At 41.9% G+C, this 15,467-nt stretch overlaps 1 protein-coding gene across 1 annotated transcript in view; it reads right to left on the reverse strand.

The window, feature by feature from the left end:
- Positions 1-2,145: 2,145 nt before the first annotated feature.
- The window catches only part of CNTNAP2 (contactin associated protein 2), a 1,225,394-nt gene continuing 1,212,072 nt past the window's right edge, over positions 2,146-15,467 (reverse strand). Inside the window, exons 23-24 of the mRNA XM_076330744.1 lie at positions 14,700-14,771; positions 2,146-12,997 (exon numbers count right to left, since the gene is read on the reverse strand). Of these exons, the coding sequence (XP_076186859.1) occupies positions 12,798-12,997; positions 14,700-14,771 (272 nt within the window). The 3' untranslated portion in view covers positions 2,146-12,797. The remainder of the gene's footprint in view (positions 12,998-14,699; positions 14,772-15,467) is intronic.

Genomic DNA, 15,467 nt, shown 5'->3' on the forward strand with positions numbered 1-15,467 from the left:
TTGATGGGTGACTCAGAACAGAAATAAAGCAGATCTTTCCCTTGCCTGCATTGCCTTCCCAGGCTAGCCCCTTTCCTTCATCCTTGCCCTCAGTTCAACAACTTTCCAGGCCCCCCTCGGCTGCAGCAAACTTAACAAAGCCTCTTTCAGGGCCTTAGGAAAAATCTTTCTTTCTGCCATCCCTGAAGCCTATTGTCTTGCTCTTCCTCCAGGAAGCATCCCGGCCCCTATCTGTGCTGCCTCTCCCCGCTTTGCACCCACCCACCACCCCAGCAGGTCCCCCTGGGCAGCTCACGCTGCACAGCTGTTGGGGCAGGGGGGACCTGCCCCTCTTCCCCAAAAGCTGCGGCTGTTCAGGTTGAAGCTGGCAGGGTAAGGCAGCCTGCAGCCATGCTGCTGGGGGCCAGCCTTTAAACAGGGGAGTAACAGCAGTCAGCTCCAAAAGCAAAGCATCTGCCTGTCTCTCACACAAGAAACATGAATCTCCATGGACACTGATAGATGAGGAAGTCACAGATAAAAAATAATTCTTTAGTACACATACAGCGTCGGATCAAGTTACAAATCTTGTTAGACGATGATGGGAAGTATCAGTCAGTAGTCAATTCACACAGGGCTGCAGATTTATTGGGTGTCGGGACTATGCAGTTTGTCCTCAGTGTATCGTTATAAAATGCAGTGATCTTTACAGGGATGTAATTGGGACTGTGCAGAGCACAAATTAGATTTGAAAAATTTCTTTTGCATCTCTGCTTTAAGACATGGTGAGGTTGTTTCATTAGCAAGGAGAGATAAAGAAAAAACCTCCCCTTCTTGCTCAGTTGCTAGTTGTTTTTTTTAAATTAAATAGCACAGCAATTTGCTGTTTTGAAATGACTGGAGTTGTGAGGAGATCCCACTTGTTCTGCACAAGCACATGGTGAGTAGGGATGAAAGAGATGACTAAACGTATAAAAACACCTCTGGCCCAGAAAGTCCTTAAACTGCACATGGTTGGCAGCCGAGAGGCTCTTCTGGGGAAGTATCACAAGTACACTGTGCTACGTACTCACCTTGTTACCGTCATCCCCAGGCATCTGCTTTTGGGTGCGACAAAACCAGGCTACAGCATGAGATGCACCTTTGATCTGACCTACCCTGGGCTACATCACTCAAAGGCTGAAGGCAGCTCCTGAGATTCAATTAATAAACCAGAGGGCCGTCAGAGACGACATTCCCTGTCCCCTCAAATGCCCCGGCAGACCTTTTTTTCTCTTGCTGAGTTGCAGGGAAGGGCTCACGTAGTGGCGTGGGGGAGGGAGAGGGGCCTGCAATGAGCCAGCTGAGGTCTTTCACTAGGACAAACAAAAACCTTGCACAAAGAGGAAGCAAGCCATTGCACTGGTGCAAGCACCCAGTGCTTCATGTGTACAGGAGCATGGTTTTCTGTCCTGCAGGCAGCACTGGCATGTCTTCAGTACCCATGGGTGTCAGCTAGGCTGTGAGCAGAGGGAGAGCTGGCAGGAGAAGCAGGAGTCCTAGTCCATCGTCTACTACAAAGCTCTTGCTGGCCTGCATGGGGGCTGGGCAAGAGGATGCCTGCAAGAAGAGCGGCCTCTAGGATGTCTCTCCCCTTAACAAGTAATGTCATGAGCAATAGTAGTCATTATTCAAATGCACGTGGTATGTCTTTGGCAGAGATGGATATACTCCATCTAAACAGGACAGCTGTGTACGGGTTGCATGGGGAAAGAGCCACGCGACTGCAGCCTGTGGCATACCAGCTCTTGCTGTGAAAGGGCCTAATGCTTCTCTAGATCTTTTCCCCATCAAATAAACACCAGCTGGATGTGCAGTGGCAGCATTAGTCTGAATTCTGAATTCTTACTATTAATTAATTTTATCGAATCCTCTTTTAAGAATCTCCGGCCAGTCAGTGGTGCTACTAGACACTTTTGTTTCCAAACAAAATTGTATCTAAATTATTCAGAAGAACAGATTCACCTGTCCCCACCCTGGAGCCACTGTACACAGAAATCTGAAGAGCACCCTGCATGTCATCTCAGGCACTTATACACGCAGCCTGTAGAGATTTTTTTTGTTAAATGAAGATTTCAAATATTCAAAAGCAACCGTACACACACACAAAAAAAACCCCAGTCCTCATCTGGCAAGGCTCTTTTAATGTTGTACTTTTACCAAACCACAGTACATACTTCAAATAAGGCCTAACAGATTATACTCTTTATAAATTTACAAACAGTTTATTCTCCTTAAAGAGATCATATTACTTTTATCAGTCTTGTGTATTTCAATGAATTATATGTTTATTCAAGCATAACATAGCAAATGTAGCCATAAATCTGTAGACTAAATGTCTATAACAGAGGAATCTCAGATACACTATACTTTCAGATTAGGATTTTTTTTTAATATACACATTTTTGTTTAAATAGGGTAACTGTCATATCCTGGTTATGCTTCCCATGGGAAAATTGTGCTCAAGAAAGAAACCTGTGGACTAGAATAACTGCAAACAGACAAGGTCTTGGTTCACGCGCCAGGAAACTGGGCCAGCTTTGTAGGTACATAGCCCTGGGACTGGCTTTCAACCTGGTTTGGAGGGAAGGGGTGAGAGGCTGGTTTCCTAATAGCTAATGGCCCCGGTCCTTTCCTGGGTACAGACCGCTCCACAGCAGCAGGAACGAGATCGATAGGAAAGCACAACTGCATTTCTGCCTCTAACCAAGAGCTCAGGTTACTGAGAGCTGGCTGGCCGGTAGAGATGCATTACTCAGACATGGCATACAAACAGAGAGTATTTAAAAAAAAAGGAATAAAAGAAAAGAGGAAGTAAAATAACCTGCCTCTAGCAACTTTGACAGTCTTTTGCTACTACTATGCATATGAATCTACTTCTGAACTCTCATTCACGTCCTAGTCTCTGATGACCCCTTTTCCTGCTGACGAGGCTATACCCATAGCCCAGCTGTTGCTAGCTTGCTATCTTGCCAAGAAAAGCTAGAGGAATAGGAGCGCCTCACTAAACTGTGAAAACCCCAATAGCTTGCTAAAGAAACTGTGTTTTGAGGCCCTCACACTGATCAACATCACGGGCTGTGCAATGCAGATGTTTCTGAAGTGTTATATGGCACCGATGGCTTCAATCCATCTCTCAAAGACTGAGAAATAAGTTCCTGCTTGAGCCCAATGTGTCCCTGCCAGAGAACCTATGAGGAAAGAAAAAAAAAACAACACACCAAGACAAAACCCAAATCCAAACCATGCAAATTATAGCTGAATAATAAAAATCAAAATCCAAGCCCGCACCCGAAGTCCCCCTTGCAACAGAGACAGCTGGTTGCTTTCTAAAGGCTGCAGAACCAGCCACTCTGTAGCTCCTAAACAACAAGAGTTTGGCAATAATTACCATGCACAAAGTAAAGGCCACTTATAAAACATCTCCATAAAAATATCTATTTATCTCTATATCTCTATTTATATATGTCAGTAAGAAGCTTCAGACTGAGCACAGCCCAAGCACTTCGTAGTGTGTGGGGAAATCTACTTAATCCCCATGAAATGAAGCATTCTTAGTTAAGGATGGCATCCACATGTAGGATTAAGTCAGTACAGATCATTTCCAGCAGGCTCCTGTTAATTAGCAGTAGTCAAATGGGGTAGCAGGGTTGTCGAGGAGCTGAAGCCTTTCAGGAATATTGTGCCAAATCATGCTGTTGTATCACAGGAACTCCCTGGAGTCGGGCTGCTCAACACATGGTTTGGTTCACTAGGACTGAAGATATTGTACGTGACACCTGCCCAGCCCACTGATGAGTCTTGATCCACTGAAGAGCAGAGCAAAAGAAAAGATCCTCCTTACCAGTGTATGAGTGAGATCGACCACGCAAAGCAGGTTTGTGGAAAGCCAGTTCCCTGCGCTTCAAAAAGTTAATGGGAATCAAGTGATGCCTTAGCCTTCTTTATTCAAGTGACTCTGACCCCATATCTTAAGTAGTTGGAGCTTCAAAAGATCAGACACAATGCAGGAGTTGCAACGGGGTTGAGTATAGTATCTCAGGTATTCTAAATACAGAAGCATTTTTTTTCCCTCTCTGAGATGCTGCTCCATTGAAAATAAAATTCTGTAATAACCAATGTTGAGAATTTTCTGGGATGTGTTAATAACTGAAATCTGTAAGAGTGCTGACTTGTTGCCCCTGTTGAGATGGACCTTTACAACTCCAAGAGACTAAAACCACTAGAGGCTTTTATAATATCACTATTTTTGTGTCCTCCTTTGGAGGCTACCAGTGGCCTTGTATACGTGCCACAAAAGCACGAGGAAAGGGATGGCTGAGGGTTAATTCTGACACCTTGTGGCCCTAAGGAAAATAGAAGCTGGCTTTTGCTAGACATCTATTTTAGTATTGATATCTCTTGGGAAAATTTGAACCAAGCAAAAGAAAGTGAGTATGCTTAATGGAATGAGGTGCAGCTGCCTTGTTTTCAGACTCTTTTTGCCAGACGGTGCTGTGATTTTGGAACAAATACGAAGAAGTTATAAAATAATGCTGTAGATGGCAGAAACCAAGCTTTTACTTTCAGTCACTGAGTACTATAAACAGATAAAAACCAGCTGCAGATATAACAGATGACAGGAATTTAGTGGCATACAACTCTCCCACTACAACAGTCACATTTTAGGAAGGTGAGAGGCTTCACCTTGGTCAAAGTAGCAAGTATTGCGGGGAAGGAGTTTAAAGATGACAGTGAAAGGTGATGAAATTATCAGTGAGAGGGAACATTTATAAAGTAGAGGAAGAGATGGGAAAAAACCCCAGAACTGTCAGCCAATTTCTTTCCATGCTGGCCTTGGAGTGGTGGGTATGGGGTTTGGAAATAAGCAGACGTTAGTTGTGTACAGAGATCTTACTCCTGTACCAGGAACTGTGTAACAAAAGGGCCTTTATGTTGTGTTTCAGGGTGTGCAGCAAAGGGAATTTCTCTTTGCTACCTTGCCCTATTGTAGTAGTTTATGTTTCAGGGATAAAGGTCTTGTTAATGCAAGTTACACAAGAAAACTGTACAGACAGACCTTGATTTTATAACAGAAATAAATTACAACTAGCTGCCGACACTGTGTCCAGTGCTTTATGATGGCACACCATAGATTTATTTTTATACATTTACCCAACGGAGATTTTTAAGACAAAGCAGTACAGGGCTGTTGGGCCAGCTTGTGAATGATTTATTGACTGTGACAAGGTCAGACTCCTTCAGTGACACATGAACCATAAGTGTGAGGATGCAGTGTTTAGAGAATAAACATTGACATACAGGGGATGGCTACCTTGTCTTTATTCAGCCAAGTTTATTTATCTTACCTACCTTCACATGGGTTTAAAAAAAAAATACATAGGCTTGGCTGGTTGCTCCATTGCTAACCAAAGCCATGACTAAATATAGGAGAGCTGTTAGGCTGGAAATTTTCCAGATGAAGCCTGCTTCCACCTGACGTGAGTCATCTAAAGCTATTGCTTTCTGGCTGATTCAAGAGTTTGTTGACTTGCTCCAGTGACTCTTTCAGTCTGTCTTAAACAAGAGCCTGTTGATAGCCTACAGCCCTGAAAATGAGGTCCGTGGGAAAAAAACCCTGACTGGACAGGATGCTAGATAGTCTCGTCCCTTTCCCATGAAAGGTTGGACCAGAAGGTCTTTCAAGGTCCCTTCCAACCTGGGCTGGTCTGTGTTCTGTGAGATGGGGGTAAGGGGACAACAGACAGGGACAGGCAGCAACACATCTGCGAATTGTCTTCTAAGCAAGGACAGACGAGCAGGTAGAAGAAGAGCCTGGGACTTGTGATTCTGTGCTCTCACCAGCGGCCTAGAGCAGCTTGCTTAAGTTTCATGTCTTCAGTTATATTCTTGCAACAGCCTGTTTTAAAGCATGTGGAAGATGGGAGAAGCTCAAATATTTTGGCCAAAAAGGCAATGCACACATGGTGGTATATGACTAGCTGCAGCACTGTACCTACCCCAAATCCCTAACTGGAGGGCAAGAAGAAACTCTTTCTGGTATAGTTTATTGTTCAGCACGCTAAACATTCCCTCAAATGGTTTCTGCTCTAGTGTCATTCCAGTAATTTAATTTTCTTGTCAGAAAACGTCATCTACCTGTGTTGACATGGGTTTTCAATAAATAAGAATTTCTTAGAGCAGCCCTTTGCTAGAATCCAGAATGCCAGTTGTTTAATATTATCGGTATAAATACCTCTAGGTTCTAATAACTAATATGGTGATAGTACCTCTCTGACCCTTGGAGACAGCAGAATTAATGCTATGAAATCTGAGGAAATAACCATTTGCTGTTCCCTATCACCCTATTACATACCAAGCAAGAACATTAATGGTAAACCAAAAGGTTTTTAAAAAAAATAGCAGTGGGAGCATAAGTAGACATTATTGGAAACTGCTGCATCACAGAGGGAACGGGGTGCACTAAATTTGTTACTTGATTCTGTGTATACATCCAGAGTGTATCGTACCCTCTTTTCACAGAAGCAGTTCTAATTGTGCTTTATATCACGTGGAGTAATTGCTTAATTTTTCTCATACGATGTTTTGAAAATAGAGAATTAATCAAAAGAAACACTTCTCTGTGAAATAACCTGTTGATACCAAACTTTCCTTTTTTACATGAAGTGACTTTTTAAAAAAACTTCTTTTGTAATGAAGCCACGAATTGGCCACCTTTCTTCCTGGTTCTTAAGTTGTTGGCATAATCAGGGTTTTGAGCATAGTGCTTCAAGAAGTCTGCTTATATGTGAAAGTCAGAGTTAAATAGGGTGTTAAAAGAACTGTGTTACACATTGTTAAAGAAATGCTTTTCAGTAATTATGTCCAAGTCTGCTCTCATTCGAGGCACCATATGTGCCTACTTCTGTAGGGCAAAGTCTGAGCTTATCTCCAAAATTGCACTTAATTTCAAGAGTGAGTGATTTTGCTAGCACTGCAGACTCATGGATTTGAAGCAAGTTTGGTATCTTATCCACCATATACCCACATTATGGCAGTAATTACCCAAGAGCTGTAGACATCGCATCCCAAATAGCCTTAGATTTCAGAGGTGCACGTGCACACCCACATACTTCTGGCTGCAGTGAAACACAGGTGGTGACAGCAAGAAGCAAAGACTCTTCTCTGCGTCACGGTGTACAAGTATCAGAAGGGCTTTAAACTTGAACCTTCACTCCCATCATTTTGTTCTAGAGCTTTCCTATATAAATGAAAAATATTCCTGTAGAAAGTGCGACTCTCCTAGGGTTTACAACAGTCAGTACAAATGAACAGTCAAAACATGGTCACAAGGCATCACAACAGGACTTTGCCACTATTACATTCCACAAAGTAAGTTAAGGGCTTGGATGGGGCCAGGGCTTTGGGTGGGTCGTTAAGGCAATTCACACTGTAGACAGAGCAACAGGTTGGGACAAGCACAGTCCCTCTGACTCGGGTGGTTGTTGCACTGATGCTTCTTTGCCTAGATTTCACGGTCTCCCATTCAAGTGCACTTAACATAGTTCTTTTATAAAATGCTTCACATCATAAAAACTTCAAAGCCTGATAAGGTAGTTTATTTAAAGGAACAGACACAAGTCTGTTGGGCATACATTTTTCTTGATGATTTCAATAAAAGGCTCACATTCATAAAGGAAAGGACAGAGCTACGGTAGGAAAGGAAGGCAAACGACCCACACTCAGCCATTTGTAGTGAGTACTCTTGTGAAGCTGGCAATGCCACAGAGCCTGCAATAACAAACGTGAGCAGAACTGATGGCAGACTGCTTGCTGCTACCTGCAAAGTGATCAGAAAGGGAAAAACCTCAGAAGGGCAGTAATTTCATTTCTACCAAAACGCTGTGCTCAGACCCTCAGCCCACCTCAACAAGTACAGATTTACACTGCCTGAGATTCTCCTCCGTAACAGGTAATCAGGGCTGCCTGATGCAGGAGGAACATACTTGCACTTCAGTAAATCTTCCCTGGTTTTAGCACCCTCTCTTCTGATGTATAACTGCATTCTGAAGTCCCTTTTTTCCATGTACTGTGGGTCTTTTCTTAAGAGGCCTTTCCAGCTTCTGTCCTTTCCAAATTGATTTCCTGGTACTAGAGAAGGAAAAAAATATAGACAATGATCAGAATATACAAAGCACGAGGAAACAGCTGATAGGGTAATTAAAACTATTTCAAATTTCTTTCTTTTTAATTTTTTTTATTATTTTTTATTTACCAATCTGGTTTCTAATAGAACTTTAGTTAAAAGGAAAGACATTCACAGAAGATACTAGGCGTACGTACACGTTGTCCTTCTTTCATTCTAGTTTACATGCTGTTGCTTTTAGAAGGCAAGGTTTCTGTTTCGTTTCTCTAGGATGGATAATGAAATCTGATTAACAGAATTTAGGTTACGCTTTTCAAAAATGACACCCTTTCAGGATCACCATGGTTGCTGGAATGTAAAATTGTTCAAGGGAGAAACCATATTAAAAGCTATTGCTTGTCAAACTGAGATAGCTTCACGTTTCAACAGATACCCTGGAAATTAGATGCATCTGCCATTAAAGGACACTGTTTTAATTAAAATGTAATTATTTACCAGACTTTTAAACTGAATTCTTATCACTACTATAAACTTGTACATATACACCACTGCTTTGGCAGTCTTACTAAAATATTAATGATGACCATCCTTTCACATACATCATGCTACCTAGAGCATGATGTTAAAATGCTGCCATACCTTTGAAGTGGTAACTGCTAGAAGAGATATAAAAGGTATAGGTAACATTTAAGACAAGAAAAATACAAAGCAGAAATGCTCCAGTACCAATTAAAGATACATATTCTTATTTAATACATCTGAATTTTCAGTAAATAGGGAATAAGTAAATATGGAATCATTATCAGTAAATATGGAATAAGCAGTGTGTGAAAGACTTGATTCAAAACTGCCAGACTGGATTGCGGATTTCCCCTCGAGGCTGGGTTGACATAAAAATTGGTTTTCCACCGTTTTGGCTCTTTGGAGCTCCATGACTCATTACCTGGTGGTCTGCGTGTGTTGTGAATGATCATCTGAAATATTGCTTACATTCATTCACTAATGCTGAGAGCCCTAGTCTCCAGCCCAGTCTTACTCTCCCCACCGCTGGCAGCAGTTTTGCCATTGATTCCCATGGAATTGGGAACGAGCCTTTTAGAAACACAACTGGGACACTTCGGTTCCCCAACCAGTACAAGAAGGTACATTTTCCTTCACAGTTCAAATAGGTGAAGCAGCTAAAAAGAGGTGATAAAAGACTGATTATTTTAATATTCTTTGGGGAAAGTGCAGAGTTTTATAAAAGCATGATCCGCTCTCCCCTCCAACAGATTTTCCCACTACAGGCGTATGGATAGTACCTGTTAAACGACATGGATTTTTGGCACAAATAAGAGTGGGTGAAGTAAACTATGGATGTTGTTTCAACCTTCAATAATAGGCTTGCAGAGGAAGAAATCCTCAGAATAGATACAGTGCTAGCAAAATATACAAGCTACTTCTCTGAGCCTGCTCCTGCTTCACTGCTAGGCTGCTGAATGACCACTGCCTATAACTAAACATACGCCATTCTCAAAAATGAAATACAAAGCTGACAGGCAGGAATTCACCTACAGTCACCAAATGCCTACAGAGACCAGCTGCTAGTCTACAATATCATGTCTAAGGTCCAGTGTAAGAAGAAACAAGAATTCTAATAATTAAAAGAGTTTCTAGAGTTATGAAAGTGACTGTATCACAAAAATGACAAGATTGAATATTATCAACATTTTAACACAGCACTAATGAACCTCACATAAAGAGATCCATGGTGTCCAGTCAATGGAGAGATGCAGATTCTTGCAACTTGATTTCAGAAATTTAAAACCTGTTTTTCAAATTTAAGACACTAATTTACAACTATTGCTTGTGCAATGGTCAAAGGTTGTTTTCCAGAAATTCTTGCTTACAGGGTTGTGGGAGATTAGCTGGTAATCTTTTAGAAAATCAGTGAACAGATGTCACAGGCCTCACTACCATAACCCAGACAACTGTCCCTAGCTTCGCCAAAGACTTGGTTAGGCACAGAGACCGAGCCATCTTTTCCCTCTAGTACCATGCTGAGGCATTTGGCAAATTTGTGCTGTGGCTGCTAAGTCTGCCTCTCCCACATGAAGCAGCAGAGGACTCTAGTCTCTCAGGACACGTAAGTCTGATCCTCCTCCCAGACATTAAGTTCAGAGTAGTAAGTAACTTTTTGCTGCAAACCAAATCCCAATCTATGCAAATGATGATTCACTTCTCTTGGTAACTTGAAATTGCAGGCAAGGATGTTTTTCAGAGTGGACTAAAATACCATTAAAATAAAATTAAACATAAAATAATATAGAAAAGAAAATGCTTTTTCAGTCCTACAAAGACATCTGTGATTGCTATGTATTTTGCTGTATTAGTGGTGCAGGCTAGATCCATCCCATGCTGATACTCTCCAAGGGGTGGAGACTTATCTTACACCCATGATTAAACAAGAATAAGGACTCATCTGCTCAATTAAACACAAGAGAGAGAGAGCTTAATACTGGAGGCAAGGCAAAAGACTGCAGAGCACAAGAGTGACAGAGGTGATTTTTAAGCCTACCTGAACCCCTCTGCCACATAATGTTACCTGAGAAACAGTAATTTTTTTTTTAAACTGGCAACTTTTTTGTTCCAAATCCATAAACAGAATAAATCAATGGGCTTGATTTGCTCTGATATCTATGTTTAATGAATCCAGAAGAGGACTTTAGGCTACCGTCCTTAAAACCCAAACTATCTGGCCTTGTCTGTCTGACAAATTGTGCTTATAAATTTATTGTCTGGTAAGACTCCAGTATTTTCTTCCCCCCTCCATGATTCTTTTTTTTCATTTTAAAGCATCAACTAGAATAATGAAAGATACAATCAAAAAGATAAGGAAATTAAAGATGCCAGCACTGGTCAGTGTAGTAGGTTGCAGATTTGGGTGAAAAATAAATCTTTCTTGTACAGAAAAATGTATTAAATCTGTGCATATTAAACCCAGCAATATTAAAGATAAAGCAAATCTAGGACTGCCATGAGCATAAATACTTTTAAAGGGAAATTCTTGGTATTGTTTCTTTTCTTTTAGCACACAGCAAATGCCCTGCAATACATTCATTCCTTCATTCTGTTCCACTGCAAAAACTGCCCATTAAGGCCTTAAATTCCTATCATATCAGAACACTGGAGAACCACGCTCCTCTGCAGAGGGCAAGCTAAAGCTATGTTATTACCATCAAAGGATATTAGGTCTTCAGGCTGCTCCTTTGCCTTTCCTACAAACTGCCTGCCTGCTTCTCAGGCGACACCTACAACTTCCCTGGTCCAAGAGGGGACATGGGGTGCAATGCTGCACTTGGCATTGGCCTTGCTATTCTTAAAAATGCCTTTCAAAGACAGCAAAATAGTTCAGGTAAATCTCTGTATTGAAAAGTAGCTCTCCACTGTGCGCTGTGTGTTTCTCACATGCTCTCTGGGCAGAGTTTCCAAGCCTCCTTCACCTCACCTTCCTGCCTGTGCGAACACTGCCAGCAGAGGCTTTCCTTGCAAAGGGACCGAAACAAAGGATTTAAAAAATAAATCGCTATGCTAGAGTTGGGAAAACAGTATTATGTGAAGTCCGTGGGTTCAAATGCATTGACTAGAGCTGTACTAATATTTCTGTGACAACCTATGAAAAAGAAACAGAAGCAAACAAAGTCTGGCTCTAATTCCCTACTACAATACTTACGCCTAAGTACAGTATATGCCAATATGTCACAGGCAGAGCTGAATTTAAACTGGCACGTGCCTCAGGTCACCAGTGCCATAGCCAAAGACACAGGAACAGACTAGGTCTACAGACTCACACAGCATCATCCTCCCTCAGAGACCAACAAAATAATAATAATAATAATAAAAAAACCCCAAAGCTTCCTGTGCTTTATGATCATCCTCTCTGGTAGTAGCAGTAGTTGTAATACCAGTATTTTTACATTGCTGATGAGAATTGTACGCAATCAACAAAGTGCCTGGGTCAGGAAGATGGATCCTGACAGGGTTGGCATGGGCTGATGACACGTTGAAAAACTGGTGAGTATGATTTGCATTAACCCTCACCCTCCTGTCTCACCCCCAGCCCTTAACCCCCGGTTCAACGCCACCAAAATGAACGGTGATACGGTCAAGGCGCGAGGCTGAGGGCAGCCTGTAGGGAAGTGGCCAGCCATGAAGGAACACAATGCCAGGAAGAAAGATCTGCCACTTGTTCTCAGGACAGAACTACCCACATTTTAAACAGCTTTTAAAAAATGTAAAAAACCAGCCCCGTTTCTCGTCGTGGGTATCCAGAACACCTCTAAACATACACAGAAATAGACAGGTATTACTGAAAATTTTAACCAATGCTGAAGCTGCAAAACTGCTCTTTGTTGTAGTTGTTTGGATACAGAAGGGGCAATTTGCTGTAAATAAATATTAAAAAGTATTTTTTCTTAAATGCTTGAGATATTCTTTTTTTTTTCCTCCAGTCTCAGTGGTATTTTCCTGTTACTTGCTTCTCCAGTTGTGCTGATCTTTTTACCATACGTGTGCTCAAGCGTCCGACGCAGAGTGTTCTCTCCCCACTGCAAGAGTCATCCCAGTCCCACCCTGGCCCAGCTCGTATCCCACCCCAGGCCCCGTCCCCGTGGGTTTAGATAAGCCATTCCTTCTTGCTCTCGTCAATGGTCTCCGTGAAGTTGGGGTCATTGTTCATGATGGCGGCGTCGGCGCTCTCGGCTGACTCTGCCCCTTTGGCCTCGTTGGTGTGGTAGGTTCCCTTGTGGCGAAACATGTAGCGGATCAGGAACACCAAGGTGCAGAGGATGGTGAAGATCACCACTGCGATGACACCTACACAGAGGAGGAAAGAAAAGATGCCACTAGTGAGGAGAACACCAGATTTTGACACAAAGAAAAGATCCCACAACTCCTCTGAGCTGAGTCGAAGCTACCTGGCAGTTAAACATCACACAGTTGCTTGGTTTCCACTACTCTAATATTTATATATAGTTTTTGCTACATACAAAATGTCACTGAGTGGAGTCTGCTAGTCACTTTCATCCCGTAGGTAAACTTCAACATTACTACCTACTTACAGAGGTGAGCTTTGCTGACTGTGAGGCAGAGGGTGCCGAGCACTCCCAAAACATGGGGGTGAAATAGTGGTGCGTCACTGCCTGGACAGCTCTTTGAGGATGGAGTCACTGATGTATACTTTCCAGTCAGTGGCCATACAGATCTATCATAGCCTCTCAACATGTCCTTGAAAATTGGCTTGGCTCACTGTTGGCTCACTCCACTAGGCACTGGCTCCACATAATTACAGATTTAACTGCTTTATCATCAGACCTATCCTTAATTGCTCTCCCTGCAATGGTCTATTTGGGGTTCAGCTCTGTTATGGAGAAGTATCATATATCTTACCCTCTTAGGCATAGGTAACTATGTGCTAAAACAGCACTGTTCCTTTTTTGGCCCTTCTCTACAGGCATGAGGATCTTCCAGGATGAAGACATTATAAAATTCTCAGGTTAAAAAAATCTTGTCATCAACCAGAATTATGTTATGCCACTTTTGTTAACTGATGCATTGGACAGCCAGGCTGTTCAGGTGTGGCCTGAATTTTTCTGAGGAATGCAATATAAATTAAAAAGGAAAAATAACATAGCAAATCAAAACTAAAGCAACTAATCTAAACCTGGATATGGAAACACAGACCCTTGAAGGAGCCAGGGAAAAGAAACAAGAAATTCCATTAGACTGCATGTACTACTATACTCAGTGTTGCTTTATGTGACAAAAACCCAGCACCAGTATGTCATTTTATATGCATTTAGAACTGACTGAAAGCTATTAGGCTGATCTTTACAATTTTTTTTAATATGCCTTCAGAATTTGATGCAGTGGCAAAGTTCTCCCAGGATAGTTATGGTGCAACACTTCCATACTACAGAACAGGGCAGAGAAAATTGCATGTGTGCATAAAATTAATCAGGATCCTTATTTCTGGAAGCAGCTGGCCAGAATATCTTCAATGGAATGCTAACTCAAAATTCCAGTTCTGGTATTACTTAATATCACCTATCACACTGAATGGGACTCTCCAGCACATAAGTTATAGCACAACTTGGCCCCTAAAAAACAAGACAGGATTTTTGTCAAGGGTGGAGCAAATAGTGTTTGACATAGATTCATGCTGAATCTGCTGTAACTGGAAAAGTGTCCTTGCACTTTCATATAAATTAATTACTCTGTTAACATAAGTAACTACTGCAAAGTAGCTCCCCACATGGATGCTTAATATGTGGATTATGAATATCAGTATTTTAATTTGGTTAAAACTGAATCTGAGGGGACAAACTAAGTGAGAACAAACCATTTCACTAGGACAATGTGCCTGAACAGACTTACACAAATTTCTGTTTAACTTTGTTCAGGTGTAGTTCTCCCACACAGTCAGCTCTTAGCAACTGGCTTGAGTATGTTACCAACTGCAATTCAGCCGTCACAGTCATACTGCAAAGTATCGTAGAAAAGCAGACGTTTTTCCTACCTCCAATAATGGCAGAGTTTCTGTTAACTCCATCTCCTATAGCTTGACCGTTGTATGGGAAATCAGCACTGGCTGTAAATAGGGAATTAAAGATTCATGTTGTAATAGCAGTGAAACTTCACACAGTAGTTCAGAAATACATCCAACATCCTCAGATACAATTTAAAGAAAATTGTCATCCCTAGATATTTATCTAAAGAAGAAGAAAAAATCTTTCACCATTATCTAATCCCTCAGAACTTCTTTCTTCCTCCTAACAACAACAACAAAAAAGGAGGTACTCTCAGTAAGCACTGCTGTTAATACAGGAGGTAATTTTGTTACTCTACTAACATAAATTCAGTAAGTTTCTTTAGCACAAAACCAAACAAAAACTTTTCTTTCAAATGCCTGTGATTGTACATATTATTATAGACATTTTTGCCTTTGTCACTGCTATCCATGAAAGGCTTCAGAAGTTTCCAGGATTTAGTGACCGCTATTGGGTACAACTGCAAGCTCTTTGAAAGAAAAACTGCCATCCCTTTTGCTGCTGCACGGCCTAAGGTATGCAAGGGGCTGCATTTTCTGTTGGTCAGAGCCGCAGAGCAGTTACCCAGAGGAACACGTGCCGGCACCTTCGCTACTCTAGGAGAAAGCTCAATGTGGCAGCTTAGCTGCTGCTGGAGGTGCTTTGGAGCTAAGATGCAAGACTGCGAGTTGAAGGAGCTGAGGCATGGCAGGCAGGAGAGCCTGTGGGAGACGAGAGCCTCCAGCAGACAGGTGAGG

This window comes from Aptenodytes patagonicus, chromosome 2 (genome assembly GCF_965638725.1).
Source record: "Aptenodytes patagonicus chromosome 2, bAptPat1.pri.cur, whole genome shotgun sequence".
NCBI classification, from domain to species: Eukaryota; Metazoa; Chordata; class Aves; order Sphenisciformes; family Spheniscidae; genus Aptenodytes; species Aptenodytes patagonicus.